We start from the raw sequence: 19,716 nt of genomic DNA on the forward strand, positions 1-19,716 counted from the left end.
ACGCGTGCTGCCACCCCTCAACCGCAATTAAGCCACCATCCTTCTGCGCGCAGTGTTTAGTTTGTGGGCGACGGCGGGCCTTTTCGCCTTATTCCTCGCCTGTCCCTGTGGGTGCCATTTCGCAGGACACGGGTTACTGAGGGACAGCTCCTGAGAGAGATGAGGAGGCGCCGCGCTGCCCTGTTTCCCTTCCTGCTTCCCACATCTCCTCGCCCCATCACTAGGGGTCCAGGTCTGTCACCCCAGGTGCTGCAGCCACAATTAATGTTGTAATTATTGAAGTTGTAATTGAAATTGTAATTATTGATTAATTGTGACGTGAATTAAAGGCCCTCAGCCCGCCCCACCTGCACACAGTGCCCACAGACATGGCGTTAGGGGGGTTTGTGGGGGGTGTTCCCCTGCTCCTAGCCCTTTGTCTTCCCAGGAGTACAGTGACCCATCGCAATAACGAGCCGACAATCGCGTTTCAACAACTTTTATTTTATTAATTTTACTGCTGACGCGGCAGCAGGACGCGCACCCCAGCCCCATACCCAAGCCCAGGCCCCGCCGCCATGACAGGCCCCAGGCCGCCCCCAGGCCGCGCTCCCCCTCCCCGCAGCGGGGGGGCGGGGCCCATCACGCTGACAGCCCTCTCAGCCAATCACAGCGCCGCCTTCCCTCCCTTTCCCCGCCCCTCGCCCTTCCCGCCTCGTTCCTCCCAGCGCCGATCCCATTGGCTGCCTCCCTCACCCGGAAGCGCCGGCCGCAGCCTCGCTTCCGGCCGTTGCTAGGCAACGCGCTGCCCGCTGCACTTCCGGGTTGTGAGGAGGCCCGCTTCCGGCGGCGCCATGAGCACCATGTTCGCCGACACCCTCCTCATCGTCTTCATCTCCGTCTGCACCGCGCTGCTGGCAGAGGGTGGGCGCACGGAGCGGGCCAGGAACCGGGGGAGGGCGGTGGGGGGGGAGCTGCGGGCTGCTGGGGGCGGGGGGAGGCTGCTGGGGGGGGAAAAGGCCTGGGGAGGAAGGGCTGGGGGGCACCGGGGGGGTATGGGGGGTGTAGGGGGGTGTGTGGGGGGTGTAGGGTGGGGTTGTGGTGGTGTTAAGGAGCGGGGCTCGGCTTGCGGTAGAGGTGAGTTCAAGGGGCTGCTCCTCGAGGTGATTTAAAGCGGGTGCTTCCCAAGAGGTGGTGAGTGGTTGGGGTGGAGTTGATGTGGGGGGTGAAGGAATGCTCCCTGGAGAAGTCAAAGCCTTCCTCTTGGTTCCTCCTCCTGGCACTGAGCTGTGCCCCTGAATCTCCTCATGTCCTGGAGCTGAGGCTGCAAGACTCTCTCTTTCTTTCCTTTGGGGAATTCAGAGCCGCTGGATCCATAGGGTGTGTTTGCTTTCTAGGAGCCCTCCTGCATTGCACTGGGCTCAGAGGGCGTACACCTCGTGGCCTTGCAGAGGAAGAAGCTGTTTTACCCTCAAAAGTGCCCCCATGGTTCTGTTCCTTGCAGCTGGGCTCTCAAGCACTCAGTAGCACAGCGCTGTTGTCAAATCGAAGCCAAAAAAAAAAAGGGCCAAGAGGCTCAGGTTAAGCAATTCACAAACCACTGGGGCAGGGCGTGTGATGCAACTAGTTTAGGTCATGTTTTAATGCAGTGTTAAACTTGGAGGGTCCTGTGAGGTCCCTTCTAGCTGAATATCTCTGCTTTCTTGAGATGTGCTGTAACTAATAGTCAGGTGCAGTAGGTGCAGAAATTATTCCTCAGACTTTAATCAGGTGCTCTGAAAGTGCAGAACAAAAAGGCGTTCGTTGCCTTAATCAGCTCATAGGCTTAGGGTGAGCAACAACTGAGAAATAGAAGCAGGAAGGGGCTAAGCAAAACCACAGAGCAGAAGTGCTCCGTGAGATACCCAGTGACTTGCAAACACTTTTACTTATTTATGACCTGGACAAGGTTGAGAAGCAGCAGGCCCACGTGAACCTGATGAGGTTCAAGTCCAAGTGCAAGGTGCTGCATGTGGGCTGGGGCAATCCAGGTGTGAGCATAGACTGGGAGAAGAACTCAGTGAGAGCAGCCCTGCAGAGAAGGACCTGGGGGTTGTGGTGGATGAAAAGCTCACCATGAGCCAGCAGCACATGCCTGCAGCCCAGCAGGGCAGCTGTGTCCTGGGCTGCACCACCAGGGGAGGGAGGGGATTGTGCCCCTCTGCTCTGCCCTGCTGAGGCCCCACCTGGAGTGCTGCCTCCAGGTGTGGGGCCCCCAGCACCAGAAGGACGTGGGGCTGTTAGAGCGGGTCCAGAGGAGACCACGCAGATGGTCGAGGGGCTGGAGCAGCTCTCCTGTGAAGAAAGGCTGAGAGAGCTGGGGCTGTTCCGCCTGAAGAAAAGGAGGCTCCAGGGTGACCTCATTGCAGCTTTTCAGTACTTGAAGGGGACTTATAAAAAAGATGGGGAGCATCAGTTTGCTCAGTCAGATAATGACAGGATGAGGGAGAATGGCTTTAAACTAAAAGTGGAGATTTAGATTAGAGGTTAGGAGGTAATTTTTCATTCAGAGGGTGGTGAGGCACTGGAACAGGTTGTGCAGAGAAGCTGTGGATGTCCTGGAGGTGTTCCAGGCCGGGTTAGATGAGGCCCTGAGCAACCTGATCTAGGGGGTGGTGTCCCTGCCTATGGCAGGGGGTTGGAACTGGGTGATCCCTGAGGTCCCTTCCAACCCAGGACATTCTATGATTATTTTATAGGCACCGTTGGAGTGCGAAAAGGGGATTAGAAGTAAAGTGATGTAACTTGCTGGTGGTTATGATGTGGTTTTGCAGACATGACGTGTGTATTTGCTGACTTGTTTCTGTATTGCAAGAAGCCTTCGCTTACCTAGGTGCCTGTTGGCTGTTTGTTTCAGGCATAACTTGGGTGCTGGTGTACCGAACAGACAAATACAAGAGATTAAAGGCCGAAGTGGAAAAACAGAGCAAAAAATGTAAGTACTCTTCAGACACGGGGGAGAATGTTTGTTCTCCTTGTTATATATATCCTGCTTTAGCAAATGTCAAATTAAGGGCTCTGTGCTCTGAGAAAATCCTGCTGCATTTTCTGCTGAGAGGGAAGTGAGCATTCTTCAGTTTAGGTTTCACAGGAGCTGAACTTTACAGGGTACCCAAACTGGTATGGAGCAGACTTATTTCTGCCCTTAATTTTCCTCTTGTTGGAGGCGAGGCTGGTGCTGAGATGAGTTGTGTTGTCCCAATTGCCCCCTCACCCCCCTTCCTGGAGGGCAGGACAAGAGATCAGTACTGGAATCTGTTTCTGAGCATGGGTAGCCAGTGTGTGTATATGTTTGTGGACTCCTTTAGATGCCTGAAATAAGTTCAAGGATGTGGTTTCTGCTTTTCAAGGAGAATGGGGAATGAGATCTGTACTGAGAAAGACCTAGAGTAAAAGGAATGCCATGAAAGGTAAAGCATAATAAAAATAAAAAGTGGCTATCAGCGATGGGGAATGAGTAAGGACAAAGTCATGGTAGGAAGGTCTGAGCTGTCAGCTGGTACAAGAATAAATTGTACTAGCATAAACTGGAAACAAAAATAGTAATGACTAGAAAAAATGTCCCAGATAACTTCTTTAGAGAGGAGGTTTTTAGAGGCCTGGGAAGGACTGAATAAGTGATGAGGGAGGGTAGGAAAAGGGAGTAGAGGGCCAGCAGCCAGAAGATATGCATCAGATATTAAAACTTGTTTAAACATCTGCCAGGAAATGGTAAAACGGTGATTTGAACATGGTGTGTTTTGGTGGACCTGTCTGCATCAGAAACAAAGGCGCAGAGGAGAAACTGAGCTAAGCTTTCAAACTCGGTTGTATGTTCCCTGTGCAAGTTGCAGCAGTAACAGAGCACACAATGGCTCTGGGGCTGAACCAGAGCTGGTTTTACCTTAAAAAATATTTCCCTGTGCTGTCAGTGCTCCAGGTTTGTGAGAGCAGGATTAGCAAACCGTGTTCCTTCCAGTCTAGCTTACTGCAGCCTTCCCCTGGGCAAGACAAGCTGAAGAGTAGGACTGTAGTCAGGCTTTTAGCTCCTAAATTAGGGGCTTTTGTCATCAAGTGGTATCAGATGGAGATTGCATCTCTGCCTGCCCCCTCTGCTTGATAGAAATGTGTTGGGTTGGAGGAGCCGCAGAAACCCAGCTGCAGACTTAGAGGTAACGTCCTGCTGCGGAACTCGGAGGCAGTTAGCACGGCGTAATCTCGGGGGGTTAATCACTGCTCTAGGAGTTGAGTGCTGTTTGTTTTTATAGCTCTCCTGATATCTAGGTTCTAATCTGCAAAGGGAAAGATGTGAGGTTCGTGCATCTCATTCGGTTCCCAACCTCGTTTGACACTTCCCTCCCACCCTGCCCCCAAATCCCCTTCCTCTCCAGAAAAGTGAAACAGAACCGTGAGGAGTCACTAAAAATCCAGGCTTGATTTTTTTTTTTTCTATTTTCCTCTCATGCTGAGGACAGCTGGCTTACAGACAGGTTGTAAAGTAGACCACTTGAACCACACCTTTCAACTGTTATCCAACACATCTGAAACAGGAAAAAACACATTTGAGATCCCAAGTTCTCCCTTGGGAGCACTAGCAGTCCGAGCAGTTTGCCAAAACAAGTGGGCCGAGTAGCATGCTTGACCAGACGCTGTTATTCATAAGCCTCAGCTTCGTCTCTTCCTATCCTCTTGTTTCTATTGAGAGCCACTGTTGTTGGAGACTGCTGAAGAAATACTAGCAAGTGTCCTGGGATAAATGTGGTGGTAAAGTTGCAAGGCTCGAGTAAGTCTGATCAGAAGGGTGTGTTTGGAAGAGTGACTGTGTGACTTATGGTCCTGCAGACAGGCTTGTGAGACTGCCTGACAGTTGTTTGCTCTGTGCAAACCATAAGGGCAGTAGGGCTGCAGGGATCCTCGGGATTGGCGTGAGGGTCAATAGTGCTCTTCAGAGTGAAGGTGGGATGTGGAGGAGCCCTTGTGTTGGGCCTGGGAGCAATAGCTAGGCCAGAAGAGTCAGTGCTCTCCAGCTGGAGTTCGAGCTGGGGGCTGTGGGATTTTGTGGACTAGGGCTGGGGTAGACTGGTGAGGATCTCCCCCCTGGATTTGGCACCAGCTGCTCCATCAGCCTTCCCTGTGAGCAGTGTGTGTTGTCTGGCATGCTCCAGCATTCCCTTTGAGCAGGCTTGCCTGGTTTGTGCCCTCCTTGTAGCCTGCCCATGTAAGATGTTCTTGTTCTTTGGAAAAGCACATGCCTTACAACATCGCTGAGGAAGGGATGTTTGGAAACCTCCTGTAGGCTTTCTATGTGGCTGACTTGCAGGTAAAAGCAGGTTAGAAGCCAGTGTGACTAGGAAGGCTGTCTTTATTTCACTTGTGCTTTGAAATGAGGGCTAGAAAGTCTGTGCTGAGCTAGTACTAATGTGGGAGAAGTCCTCATGCTCAGCTCTCTAAAGGTGATTGTGTGAGCTAACAGGAGCCAGCTCTATCTGTTGGTAGAGTAAATACAGGTACGTAGAGCTGAGAGTTAAAAAGAACTCTTGGTGGATCAGAGCCATGTTTTATCACCCTGGCTTCTTGTAGTACTCATCTTACAGAACTTTAAGAGCTGTCTCTCTCTGGAAAAGCTGTTCTTGCTGTTAGCAGGTGAGCCAACTCTTTCTAGATTGTTTGCCCTGCTGGTTTTACGGTATTTTTTCTGCTGCAGTGTTAGTTGTTTGCAGCTGTTTGGTGAGTGTCTGACTTGGGGTTTTAGTAAGTATGAGCTTAGGCTCTTACTTGAAAATATTGGAAATGCTTCAGTACTAATTAATTGAAAGAGAATGGAGAGGCTGTGGCTGACTGCTTGGACAGCATTTCCCCTGAGAATTACATCCCTTCTTCACAGGCAGGCAGAGAACACAGGCTTTCCTGTGTTCTGCTTCCCACTGCAGATAATCTGAGCAGAGCTTGCCACAAAGCTCTTTTCATTAGACTTGCTGAATCAAAAGGACTGTCTAGTGCTAATGACAAATCAGCAAGGGTCATTTCAGCCAAAACTGTCCTCAGGCTGCTTGGTTAACAGCGTAACGGGCTCTTGACAGAGTTTAAAATTAACCCTTTGAAACGTTTCTATACCTCATCCGAGATTTGGAAAATATTTTGGGTTTTAAATATTTGGTTTGGTCAGCCTTGGTGGTTTATAGCTTGTAGAGTCTGAACACGCTCTGCCTTCCTTCCTTTCATGCCCGTCCTATAAAGGTAATAAAATGGTTTTCTTGTGCGGAACAGGAGGCTGGGATCTATGTAGAACTGATGGAATATTTTTCTTTGCATTTTTGCAGTGGAAAAGAAGAAGGAAACGATAACTGAATCAGCAGGCCGGCAGCAGAAAAAGAAAATAGGTAAGGTTAGGAGGGGCGTGCAGTGCCCCAAGAACAGGGGAGCAGTAAGGAAGCGATTTTCCTTTCCTTCTGAAGTGGTGCTAGAGCTGGCTCTTGGCCTGTCGACTGGCAGTGAACCCTTTGGCCTTATTCCTCCAGGACAGGAGGCTGGCCTGTAGCTTCTTGATGCTTTTCATCAAATTCAGACTCCCATTACTATTATTGACTTCAGTTGCTGAAGTTCCTTGCTGTTCTATGTAGAGCTTGCATCAGCTCTGGCTGCATGAGTGACTGTGGAGCTTTTGTTTTTCTTCATTTGAACACGTCACAGCTTTAGGTGTTTGCCTGAGTTGACTCTAACTGCACTTAAATTTACTTAAAATTTGATAAATCAGTACTGCTAAATGATTTTCTTTTCCATTCTTTCTATTTCATTGTCAATATACTTATTTCTTTCTGTGTTAAGGTAACTCTTTAAATATTGGACTGTGCAAGAACAATGTGGTAGATGTTAGGAAAACTTTCTAAAGCTGAGGTTCATTAATCTGCAGGATTATAAAGTAAAACACGCGGTAAAGCCTGGTTAAAATATTACAGAAATCAGAGCAGGAACACTTCTGAGAGCTCCTGGGAGTTGGTTTCCTCATTCCTGTGTAACACCAGGTAGCTGGATTAGTCATTTGATCTGCACAAAGCTTGGGAGTAATCATAAACATATCTTCAAACGGTTCTTCCTAGGTATGAAAACCTGTTATTGCTAGACTTCTGAAGGGATGGGAACCAAAATTCTTCCCCTAGTGTATCTTCAGTTTTCAGTCCTGAGTAATGCATGCATACTATGACTGTTAACGATATAAGGCAGTCTTTATAAAGTTGTTACGTGCTGTTATCTATGGTCACTTTTAATTGTCAGTGACTTTATTTGCAGGGCACTATCCAAGCTGTGTTTCTATCAGAGAATATTTAACTTGTGCTTGAATTAAACTAATAAACAGTAGAATCTGAGGAATTTAAAACTGATTTTTTTTTTAAATACGCTGAAATAATCTTGTTTTGCAAATGAAAAACAAAGCACAAAGGAGCTGAGAACAAAACTTAGGAAGTGACCACTGATTTTGTTTGCTGTGATGCTTGCTGGCCAAGCTTAAGATACTCGGACTGTTGGGTTGTTTTTTGTTTTGTTTTGCAAGTGCTGCATAACTTCGGTGTCTCATTTGCTTTCAGGCAAGGCTGAATTCTTAGTGCTTCTGCAAAATCAGGTCTAAATGTCAAGCTGGACATCCAGAAAATGACTCATAGCCGTTAACTACTTCAAAAACTCTGATCTCAGTGACTTGCTGAATGTTAAATCATTCTGCAGTGTGTAGTGTTGGTAGAACAGCCAGATCACTTGAGCTGGAGTCACTTAAAAGAACTAGAATTGTAGAATTTAAAGAAAACAAAACAACCCAGGCTTCACAGATAAGCTGTAGCTGTGGTCAGGACCTGCCTCAGCTGCCATCCATCTTCTGCCCAGAACAAGGCAGGAGGTGTGTGTGTGACCTGACCTGGTCATGTTTGGAGGTAAATCATGCATATACACAAGGAGGGAGGATGAAAGTTGTGTGGGCATGCTTTATTTGGTGTTTCCTTCTTACTGATTTCTATTAATTGTGAAGCGAGCCCATTTCAGTCATATTCTATCCCAATAGCCTTTTGTACTGCTGGAGCAGTGCACCTTTAATGCCACGATGCAGCTTTGTCACCTCAGCTGGAAGAGTGGGTTCGTTAACTTGTGGCTTTGCTGTGCTTTCTGCCTCCACCTGCCCCTAGAAGAAAGGACAGCGATCTTCCCAGCACCCACAGAAGTGCTTGGTAGACAGAAGAAACAATGCTGGCAAATACGGTGCTCGCTGTATCCCCGTGGTTTGTGTTCTGATGGACAGAATTAGAAGAGCTGGAGCTCTGGGCTCTTCCCTGTTGACTCAGCCTTAACTAGTTTAAACTACTTAAATCTACTTAAATGCTTCTTATGTATGGCTTGGGTGGGAATAACCACTTGGCTAGGATGGTAGGACACCTGAGGGGGTTTGTTTTGAGTTTGTAGAAATGGGTGAGAAACAGGTCAGGTATATTGGGCATCTGGCTGTGTTCTTGATCCCCGTGCAACCTTTAGCCCATCTCCTAGGTGGTTAGTTATGTAGCAGAGGGGGGAAAAAACAAGTATTTGTGCCAAATCCGATTCCTAAAGAGCTGGCCTACTTGCTGAAATGTCCGAAAACAAAATTCTCCACCTAGGTCAGGAAGCAGGTGTCTGGGAAGTTCCTGCCCGAGGGGATGGTTTGCAGCTAAGAACAACTGAAAACAGCAAGGAGGATTCTAAGAGGTCGGGTAGGGGTGTTGCTTTGTGGTGACACTGTGAGGCCCTGTATTCACCAGGGTTTGATTGGGACTTGAAAGATAACTGTTGAGCTTCTGTGCTGTGGGCCTCTGGTACTGAAACATCACAGGGGTCCATCAGGCAACGCACCCATTGAATAGCCCTTCCCTCCTTCTCTTCTCACACTATTCCTTGTTTAATTCATCTGCCCACAGCCTTACTCCAGCTTAAATGTTGCTTCAAAGCCCTCGTGCCCCTCTGGATCCTCAGCCTGAGAGGAGTACAGGGGATTGGGTGACACGGGAAAAAGGGACAGAAGAAGTGACAGGTGTTGGTGGTCCTTGAGAGCCGAGCAGTTCTCCAGTGAGGGGCACAGGAAATGTAACGGGGAAAAATGGGTGCTTTTGAAGTTTGTGGCGACTTAAGGAGAGTGAATTTTAGAAGAAGCGTTCTCTGCAAAGCACAGTAGTGCGTGTTTTCCTGGAATTTGTGTAGGAAACATTTTTCTTCTTTGGAGAGTCTTTTAGGAGTGACAGAAGTACAAAAGTCATTACTGAAACTGGCAACCTTGCTGGCTCTGTGTACAGTTTGGGAGTCCCAAAAACCTTGTTTATATAATGTGCTTACAGTGGTGAGCCTGTGGCAAATTGAGCCTGCTCTCTTTCGGAAGCATGCTTTGTAGGCACTGTCTTTGTTTTCTGGCAACATTGCTCGTGCTACTGTGTTAGTTGGTTGAGTTGGCAAATCTGACATTCTGTGCATTTCTTCCTGAAGTGCTGAATGTGTGATTCCAGCCTCCTCCTCTTTTGTGCCTGCATTGCTGCGTGCTGCTGGGATGGAGGAGCAGTTGGCTTTGTACAGCTTTTCACTTGATACGTCTGGCACAGAGAGCTGGAGTTGGTTTTGGGAATGTTGCTTGTTTGGAGAGCCAGGAAGGTTAAAGCTTCCTGGAAATGAAAACACTTCGGTTTCTAGGCTGGTACAACTGATGATAACTGTTGTTGTTTTTGTCCTTCCAGAGAGACAAGAGGAGAAACTGAAAAATAACAACAGGGATTTGTCAATGGTAAGGAAACTAAAGCCAGTTCCTAACTGCTGAAGATCTCAGTCAGCAGCTTTCTGAAAGAAAGACTCTGTTCATTTGTCAGCTGTAGCAAGTCCTCCTTACAGCTCTTTCTGGATTCTCTAATAGGTACAGAACTTAGTATGAGCCACAGAGCTCTCCAGCAGTTAATTTATCCCTGGCCTCACCTATTTTCATTTTTATAAGCCTCCGTGATGTTTTCAAAGTCGAATTAATTTGTCTGACTTCCTCCTGTAAGTTCTGTCTTTATAATGGGTTCCTGCTGGTTGTGTAGGCTTACCTGTGGAAGGTAACAGCACAATTTTTGAGCACTCTTTTTTTTTTTTTTTTTTTTTTTTTCCCCCTTTCTGAATTGGCTCTTGACATCAGTGGTTTGTGCTGTGGCTGTCTTTGTGCCCAGTTTTTGATGGGATATTACTTTGGGTATTCTCTGGTCACTTCTTTTACAATCCTTCCAGCCTTCTGCATCATCCTTTTTTTTTTTTTTTTCCTTCTAGATTGCAGTGATGCTATACAAAGCCTCTTCTTGAGGGTTTGAGCCCCTAATTCCTCAGTGCAGGCCTGTTGTTCATCTCTGACCTTTCTACTTGCAGGTTCGGATGAAATCCATGTTTGCCATTGGCTTCTGCTTCACTGCCTTGATGGGAATGTTTAACTCCATGTAAGTATCAACTTCCTGGACTCTTCTTAAGCTTTCATGGACTTCTCATTTTTCACTCCACCACCTGAAGTATTCTAGTGGCAGGGTCTTCTCCAAGGCCCATAACTGATTGGTGTGAAACAGATCTCTCACAGCATGCATCTTCTTGAGAGTGGACACTGCATGCTGAATGCGATTGCATTCAACAAATGGAAAGCCAGCTGGATGCAGCTCTAACATCCTTCTGTTTGGGACCATCTTCTAGGGCAGGTTTGGTTGATGTCAGGCAAGCAGCTGTGGTTTTCAGCTCCTTTGGCTCTGCTGTAATGTGACTGAAGAACACTTGCAAGCAAAACTGGGTCAGCTCTTCAGCCCTCAGAAATGAGCTGTAATTGCAGAGTTTGTTGCTGCCCTACTTAAGGTGATCAGAGTGGAGATACTAACAGGTCTAGGCATGTGCTCTAATCTTCTTTTGCTTTAAAAATGACCTGAGGTTGGTCTAATTGAAATCAAACCCAAAAAACTCTGTTTTGCATGATTATAGAAGGCTTGCTTCCAGACACATGAAACTGAGAGACTGTTCTTGGCTTTTAAAACTTGGCTCAGTCTTGAAATGTGGACTTCCCATTGGCTGTAAAAGCTGAAGATAATTCAGATATGGAGACTGTGTGGTATCTGGGCAATATACTGATGCTGCAAACGAGAATTTACGTTCTTGGACACCAGAACGTCTGGCTTCTCTGCTGGCAGTCCTCAGGATACAGCTGATTGTTATTTTTCTGCAGATCTGTGGGTGGATAAATTGCAAACAGGGGGTAACATAATATCAGAACTGTGTGGACTCCATTCAGCTTAGTCAGACTTCAGCATCTAGCATTCTCTGGAATGCTCTGAAACTGAGCAAAGGAGCACAGCACTAAAGGACTTTAAAATCTGGGTACAGTCTTGAGCTATTGTTGTCCCATCTGCAGGCCTGAGGGTGGATTGGAGGTACATCTTGAGTCATGTGCCCAGCAGCACGGTGTCTAGTGCTGCACCTGAGGCATTCAAGTGCTTGGCTAGCTATTTTTGGTGCAATATAATTAAAAAACAGAAACCCACCCTATTCTGTTTTAGTTTCTTAGAGCGGAAAGAGGCAGCTCGGAGTATGCCGAGTGACAAGTGTTAGGGGACTGTACATTCACTGAGTTTTTTAGGAAGGAATTGGTTTTTGGTTGAATTTTGAGTGGCCCTTCCTTCCTTCCTTATGTATTATCCTAAAAAATGAGTTAATTGGTTTCTTCTCCTTTAGGACCACCAAGATGACTTGTCTTGTTCTTGATGGCGCTGATATGTAGCTTATGGGCATATCCTGCCTTTAGCTGCCTCTTTTTCAGAGCCCATCCTGGAGACCTGAACATGAGCATCCAAAGAGCAGTGTTAGAATTGAAACAGCTTTCTTGCTAAGTCCGGCAGTTCTGAGTAAACTGAGTCAAAATCTGGAGATTTGGCTGTCTTGCCTTTGGGGGTAGCTAGCTAGATCTTTGCTCTTGGTCTCAGTACATTTGTATCTGAATGGCAGCTCTGCTGGCTTGTACCTGCACTGTCTGAAGCCTGTAGAATGGTTTGATGGAGTTGTTTCTAGCTCGTGTACTGCTGTTCCCCTGACATAGTGTAAGAGGCAGCTGCTTGGCTCAAGAGAATGCTTCAGTTATGAATTCAGGAGGCTTTTAGGCACCGTGTGGGAAGCTGCTGCTGCTGCCAGGTCATTCACTGAAGTGCTGTGGGTGTGGTAAGAGGAGGAGGAAAAGGCTGGCTGACACCTGCAGTGACTATAGCCCCATTTCCTTGCCTTTCCTTTTCTTGAATGAGTTCATTGCTCTTGGGGGACAAGAGGAGCAGGAGTTGCATGGAAGTGACAAGGCGTGCAACCCCTTGGACAAGGGCTATGCAGGCACTGCTGCTCTGTGCCTGGGCACCTCACCTTTGCTAAGTCCTCAGCAGACAGCTAAGCCAAAACAGAAATTAGCCTGATGATTGCCTCTCTTTCTTGAAGTGGCAGTGGTCACGAACCCCACTGGAGGGATAAGTAGGAAGCTGGTTTAAACCCAGAGAGCAGAATGCCGTGTGAAGGCGAGCAGCTGAATGACTACTGTGGCTTAAAAGGTTCTCTAGGGCTGGGAGCTCTGCAGCAGCGTTGGCCTCCAAGCAGATGGGCTTCCTCTTGGGAGAGAAATTAGCTTCTGTGTGTCTCAATTTTCTCCTGTCAGAAGCTTCTTAATGTAATCAAGTCCCTGTTTTGCTCTGAGCTGCGCGTTTTGGTACCCCTTCTTGATGACTGTGAAAACCTGCTGGAGAAGAAAAAGCAGGTACCTCGGGGTGCTACTGCTGAAGTACTTGTCATTCTCACAGCAGGAATAACGCAGAGTTTGAAGCCACTGGGGGATGTTACCGGGAGATAAACATCCGTTCCTAACTCCTCTGCCAAGCTGCTTGTGAGATGTAAACAAAGTTGGCGTGTGTTTGAGCTGTAGCTGTGTGAATGCATCTCCACAGGAAAGAACGCTCATTTAGGATCTCTTGAAACAAGAAACACCTGTTAGAAAATCAGCACATGCAGAGAAAATAACATCCAGCTATGCACATGCTGATGAGGCATCGTACACGCTTTACTTCAAAAGATTGGGTCGACTGTCTGGGTTGGGAGAAATCTTTGCGAACTGGCCAGAATTCACACTCTGCCTGGTGCCCTGGAATGTGGAGCTGGAGGAGCTCCAGGAGCAGGACAGGCTGCTTGAGATAGGCGCTATCGTCCTGCCTCTGCACTGCCCTTGCCTGCAGAGCTAGCGCAGAGAAGGCTGTTTGGGTTAAAAAGCGTGCTGTTTGTGGTTCTTCTCAGCATCTTGTGCTGAGAAACATAGCTGCTCTAGGAAAGGAGCTGATGTCTTTGACTTACGCTCTGCTTAAAATGCTGTTTTGCTCAAAGCAAAGAGTCTGTCTTCTTGCAGTAGCTGCAGTACATCGGGGTGCTGGTAATCCATCTTTTTGTTCCAGTGCTGACTGTGTTCTGGGGAGTGATCTGTTAAATCTGGTTTTTGAATGAAATGCCCCAGTAAATGCAAAATGCCGACAAAGATCTCCTGAATCAACAGCTTGTCCAGCTGATCACTTGTATATCACTATTAAATGCTCTCACCGTGGCAAAATGGTTATTGAGGGAAGCCTACCAACCTTCTGGGTGATTGGCTTTTTGAGAGGTGCATTCACCTCCTGTAGTGTGTATAAAGGTGAGCTGGGGAAAAGCAGCGTGGCTTTTTTAGTCTTCCATGTGGTCTTGTCTGCTCTGGTGGCCTGCTAGAAGCGTTCACTTGTTCTTTATATAGCCAAAGGCATTTTTACTCTCCCTATTTATGATCTGGTGCTCTCTTTTTTTTCCAGATTTGATGGCCGAGTGGTGGCAAAACTTCCCTTTATCCCCCTGTCATACATCCAGGGCTTGTCCCACCGCAACCTACTGGGTGAGGATTACACTGACTGCTCCTTCATCTTCCTCTACATTCTCTGCACGATGTCCATCAGACAGGTGAGTATGCTGTTGTCTCTTGCATGCTTGGAGCAAGGAAAGTCCATGAAGAAGCTATCAAAGAAGGGTATCACTGCTGTCCGGTTTGCCTGTGTGTTCTGTGATCTGTTTGTGTTATTCCTGTGCTTCATACTCATAGTAATTGTAGGTTGAGATCTTAAAAGCAGCCACGATCCTGGACGGTATGGAAGGCTTGATTGGAAACATCAGAATTGCACCAGGATGCTAAGACAGGGTTGGCAGAAACGGATTTCTTTGTTGTGTGTGCCTTTGATTAATGTTTTTTTTTTTGCTTTTGTCCTTACTGCTTTTGCTGACCTCCTATTTTTTTTTTAAGGACATTACCTTCAGAACTGAGTCTCTCCCAGTGTTAGGGAGAGACTCGGGAAAGGGGTGAGACTCGGGAAAATCTGGTGCGATAAGCCAGGAGTAGGCTACGCATAGTTCTCCGGCTAAGTTGGTTAGTTCTGCCTCTTGAAAAGAGAAAAGCATCACTGAGGATAAAAGGAAGCGCCTGTTCAGGATCAGGCTGTGTTATCCAGCTGGCTAGCACCCTCGTGTTGAGCAGCAGTGATGTGTTGCGATGAAGATGAAGGTTCATTAACTGTTTAATTGGCAGAAAGGCTGGCGAGGACAAGCGGACCTCTGCAGCGCAACCAGAAGTCTACTTTGGTTGCCAAAGTTTCTCAGAGTGCTGGGGATACAATAATAGATTCTGGGATTCGGATGAATGCTGGTGCAACTAGCTGCAAGTGATCTGCCCTTCCGTATTTGTTTCCCTTTTCTTTGATTTGCTTCCTGAATTCTCACTGCTTTTCTCCTTGACCGGCTTGTTGCTTTTCCTCGGGGGTGCCAAGGGACTCAAAGCGGATCGGCGAAGGGAAGTGGCGTGTTATGCCAGCTGTCAGAGGTTTGGGTGAGCTCGATGGAGCAACTTAATAAAGTTCCTTTAGTCAAAAAGTGCCTGCTAATGAATCGACTTTGACATAGTTCTCCGTTTTGGGTGCTTGTGTTGAAATGAATCTGCCTGGCTGTGTGCAAAAGCAAGTAATGAATTGTAAGGTACCTCGTGACCTCCAGATGATCCTCTCAACCTTTGGTTCATCCTCTCACTCGAAGCAGGAGCAGCTTCCAAGTGCCGAAGGCCAGGGACTTCCCCATTGTGTTCTCTGCAAGACAAATCTTGTTTCACTTCCCAATAGCTGGAGCAGTACATGCTGCTTTGAAAGCAAGGAGACCTTTTTAGGTCTTTGGATCATCCTCCTGCGATGTTGTGGTCTGATACTGTTCTTTTGAGGCAATCTTCTGTCGTGCTGCTCTGTGACTTTACCTGTTGCATGGAAAGTCCCTTTTATCTAGTGGTGCAGACTATTACGTGAAACTAAATAACACCATCTGCGAGAATTTTTTTGTACCCGTTGAGTTGATAGGGGAACTCCTTTGTTCAAAAATCCCCCGTGGATTTTTTTTTTTGTCCAGAAATAAAATTCCTGTGGTTGGTTCTAGCCCTGGGCATTTCCTGCTGTGCCTGTTGTGAAATGAATAGAACCAAGTGGTTGTCCACTCTGGTTCTGGGGAGAAATGTTGAGCTAGTTGCAGTGGATTGGGCTTTCAAGAGGAAATTCAGGCAAAAAAATATCCTTTTGCAGCAGAGTTCATGCCGATAGCCCCATGAGGATGGAAGTTAACGTTGCTTTGCAGAAAAGGGTCTTTCTGCACTGAAGCACTAGACAGTGGCCTTTGTAGTGCTGCCTTATTTATGTGATCGTGATTAACTGTACCTGAGATTCTCCATCTGCCAGGCAGCTCCAAGTTTCTTCCTCCCTGCTGCACAGAGGGATGGGCAGACCAGCTGCACTGCTGTGTGCAAAAGCTAGGAACTGGAGCTGTGATTCCTGGCATCCTGCTCTTGGTTTTAGTGCTGTTTGAATGCACTTGGATGGTAACAGCATGGGGAAGAGGACTTTGTAGGGCTGAGAGGCTGAGGGAGAAGGGAAGAGAGCAATTGAGGGCTTACAATGGTGCAAAGACTTTGCTTTTGGTGCTGTGACTATAGAGGTGAAAGTTTTGTGACCCTGTGTGCAGAAGGGGAAATTTCACTAGGCTGGCTTCAAAGCAGCTGCTGGCCTGAGGGAGGAGAGCTGATGTGGGAGTGTCTGGTGTACACGAGGAGAAGGAACAGAGCTGTGCTGAGAGTCAGGGACCGGGCTGTAAACAAGTGAAGGGAATGACACAGCCCTCAGCCCTCCCCTAAATCCTGGAGCTGCCTGGGAAGGGATCAAAGGCAGGGAGAAGAGACTCCTCTGTGGAACTCCAAAATAAGGAACTCTTGTGTACGTGAAAACAGGTGATCCTGAGGGAAATGCAGGGGAGTATGTGAGGATGGGGAGACAAACTGGCTGTTAATTAAGCTCCCGTTAACGAGATGGGCGGCAGCAGGCAGTCTCCTCACGCAGTCCTCATACGTGTGGGGGTGCTAAACTCTTCAGACACTGACTGGGAAGCTAGCGCTGCCTGTGACCTGGCCAGCATCTCCCGAAATAGTCTCCTCGCAGTGAGTAACTTCCTTTGCGCTGTTCCTCGCTCTCCCTGGCACGTAAATCCTGTCCCCCAGTTCCTCCTGCCTTCCTGTTTGGAGAGAGGAGGGTTGCTGGGAGAGGCCTTCCGAGGGTCCTTGAGCCGCTGGGTTTCAGCTGGGAAAGTCCGCTGGGTGTGAGGCACGCCGGCAGGGCTACATCCTCTGGCCCCATTCCTGTCACTGAACTCCCAGCCTTCACCTGTGAAGAGGAGCAGGCTGCTGGTCCTCGGGTGTTTGCTCTTCGCTTCCTTTTCACACAAGCCTGAGCTGTAGACGAGGCCTCTCTTCTCAAATGTCATCCCAGGGGGGAGAGGGAGCCGGCAGTTATCGCTGCTGCCGGGAGTGCACTTTCCCACATGGCCTCATCTAGGGGCAGGGAACCTTTTGGATCTAAGTTTTATCGTCTTCCTTCCGTGCTCCTCAAGGTAGTGGTCTTGTTCGTGGTGGATGTAGGCTCTGCAGGCGTCCTTGTGCAGAGCAGCTGGGATGGATTCCTCCAGGCAAGGCCGCCTGGAGCTCCCAGCTGTGTGGGTGCTGGGATTGCTGTGAAGCAAAACCGCGTGGCAGCTAGTGCAGAAGCACGGAGAGGACTCCTGGGGAAGGGAAAGGCCTGGAGTATGACTGGAGACTTGAATCCATGTGCAGACAACTTGTCTCTCTTCCTCTTAGTTCCATGCAAGCAGATGGAGTAACTTCAGCCCCACGGTGCTCTGTCCTGATACTCAGAGGAACAGGGAGGGAGGTGGCTGCTGCTTTGGATGCTCTGCTAGGACCTCGTTCTGCTCCACGCGTGAGGCAGTGCAGAGGTGGTAGGATGCTGCTCCTGCCTGCTGCTGACTCTGCAGCACCCTCTGCTGTTGCCTAGTCTGTCCCAAAGCTGCTCTTGTTTCCCCCCTGTCCATCTCGACGGGAAGCTCTTCAGAGGAACCACACAAAGGAATCTCCTGCAGTGAACCGCTCTCCTTCATATATTCAGCTGCCGAATATCAGTGAGTGGCGAACTTGTGTAGGCCGTGGACTTGACTATGCTATGGATAAAGCTAGTGGTTGTGCAGGGCTCTGTTTTGGTCTGTTTGGCTTCACTGAAGTACAGAACCACACAGGTGTGCCTAGGTGCTTCCACAGCCACCTTGGGGCTGGAACCAGTTGGTGTTTCTGTGCTGCAGAGCCCGAGCTGGTTGCTGACTTCTTCCTGGCAAGTCTCAGGTGCATCTTCCCTGCAGGCTGGGAATACTGAGGCACAGCACAGCACTGGTGCTCACGTGGATATTATCCTGCATGGCAAACATCAGCTGTAGTGAAAGGTTGTCTGGTAAACTGTACTGTATTCTGCTGCTTGTCACTGGGGTTTGTTTTGAGCAGGTACTGTAAAACTGGTGCGACTCCTGCACAGTGCTCCCCTCTACTTTCATGCTTGTGTGTGCAGGCTGAAGCCTTCCTTTCCTTAGTCTCTACCCAGAATGATCCTTTCCAGTTACTCTAGAATTAAAAAGCTTTGCTTCTTTATCTTTGTTGTTCTCCTTCCCTGATCAAAAAAAGTTCAAGAACTCAATGACCTCGTTATCTGACCTGTCCTGACAGTTATTTTGGGGAAGACACTCAGGTTTGAAGAGAATCCTCCTTCCTCCTTTTGTTGTCTGGATAGCCAGCCCTCAGCAGATGACAGGAGGGGGCACAGTTGTTTTCTTCTTTCCCTTGCATCAGACGTCCTTGTTTTGCCAGCACTGCATAAGCAGCTGCTTGAGCTGCAGTTATTTGCAGCAAAGGATGAAACTAAGGGAAAAGTTAACTTCTGTAGTTGCACTGTTGAAGATTTTAAAGGGAGTGTCAAAAAAAAAAAAACAAAAACACAGGAAAGCTTTGAACTTTTAAATACTCTGTTGTGAGGTGTTCAGCTAGTGCCTGACTCTTATTACTGAATTCCTTCCTTCTTGTTTTCTACCTAAACACCTTGCTCAGATACAGGTGTAGATGCAGAGGGCATTTCAGCAGTCAGTTTCTTGGTATGTGTGGCCTGTTACACAGAATGTCTCCCCCAATCCACTGCTCTTGTCTGCATCACCAGCGTGCAAATTAATTCTGCACCTAACCGTCTGGCTCAAACTTGGCATGTGCTTTGGTTGCCATGTTGCTGACCCAAATTCAGACTGCATTTGTTCCTCGCTAGTTTGCAGGCTCTGCTGGATGGCACTGCCATTGATGGTGGTTTCTAGAACTTGTGAAAACTGCGGGCTGCTTTGGTTCTGCCTGTGAGCACACATTAGGAACCTGCTTCTGTGTACACTCTGCAGCTAAACTGCCAGTCTGACTATTGCAGGTTGAAGACACCAGCCCCTAAACAAAGCTGTTAATGCATTAATCTTCCAGCTGTGTGCTGTCCACCTGGAGGTGGGAAAGAGCCCTCAGCCAAAATGAGGATTTAGTCATGAGGCTCCAGCTGGGGTAGAAGAGAGGGGCCTGGCTATAACTGTAGCCATTAGTGGTGGTTGTTTGGCTCTGTACTAAAGAAATTTTTTGACCTTGCGAGGTCAGATATCCACAGTATATTGGGCAGTTTGGTAATAAGGCTGTGTGGGTGAGGACCTGAATCTGCTGAAGCTAGCAGGAAGGCTGCACTTGCAGGCAGAGCTGGGATTTCTTCCTCTTTGGTGTCTCCCTTGTAACGGCGTTACTGACGTGCTCTCCTGCTCTTGTTTTTGCAGAACATTCAGAAGATGCTCGGCCTTGCTCCGTCCCGGGCTGCCACCAAGCAAGCAGGGGGCTTCCTTGGCCCACCACCTCAGGCAGGGAAGTTTTCCTAAAGCACAATTAGAGCCTTCACTGCAGGTCTGACAGCCGCACAAGTCTGCCCTGGGGAGGTAGAAGGATGGGATTCTGCACCAGGCTTCACGAGTTGAAAACCAGCCTATGCAGTATCTGCCACAGTCTCGGAAACACCTCGCCTTTGGAGTATTCTACCAGCAGCTGTTTGCTCATCAAACCAAGAAAGTTCTCAGAAGATGACTTGACTTTTTGTCTCTGGTGTTTCTGAGAAATAAACGGCATGGGCATGTTGATTTAGATGTCTGTTAATTGTGCTATAGGACGAGTAGAACTACCTTGGTGTAGCACAGTTGGCTTTAGCTTATGACATGGAA

At 48.0% G+C, this 19,716-nt stretch overlaps 1 protein-coding gene across 1 annotated transcript; it reads left to right on the forward strand.

Annotated features, from left to right (window-relative positions):
• The first annotated feature begins 744 nt into the window (after positions 1-744).
• Positions 745-19,635, forward strand: TMCO1 (transmembrane and coiled-coil domains 1). Its single transcript, XM_068689684.1, has 7 exons — positions 745-903; positions 2,876-2,953; positions 6,318-6,377; positions 9,735-9,781; positions 10,393-10,460; positions 13,857-14,001; positions 19,282-19,635. The coding sequence occupies exons 1-7, from the start codon at positions 834-836 to the stop codon at positions 19,378-19,380; spliced, it is 567 nt and encodes a 188-aa protein (XP_068545785.1). The 5' UTR covers positions 745-833; the 3' UTR covers positions 19,381-19,635.
• The last annotated feature ends 81 nt before the right edge of the window (positions 19,636-19,716 follow it).

Source organism: Anas acuta, chromosome 8, assembly GCF_963932015.1.
Source record: "Anas acuta chromosome 8, bAnaAcu1.1, whole genome shotgun sequence".
NCBI classification, from domain to species: Eukaryota; Metazoa; Chordata; class Aves; order Anseriformes; family Anatidae; genus Anas; species Anas acuta.

Excerpts from the sequence above, each read along its gene's own strand:
- TMCO1 (XM_068689684.1), top strand. The coding sequence starts at position 834 with ATGAGCACCATGTTCGCCGACACCCTCCTCATCGTCTTCATCTCCGTC. Across the intron at positions 2,954-6,317 it reads GGAAAAACAGAGCAAAAAAT|TGGAAAAGAAGAAGGAAACG; the intron begins GTAAGTACTCTT and ends GCATTTTTGCAG. Across the intron at positions 14,002-19,281 it reads GCACGATGTCCATCAGACAG|AACATTCAGAAGATGCTCGG; the intron begins GTGAGTATGCTG and ends TTGTTTTTGCAG.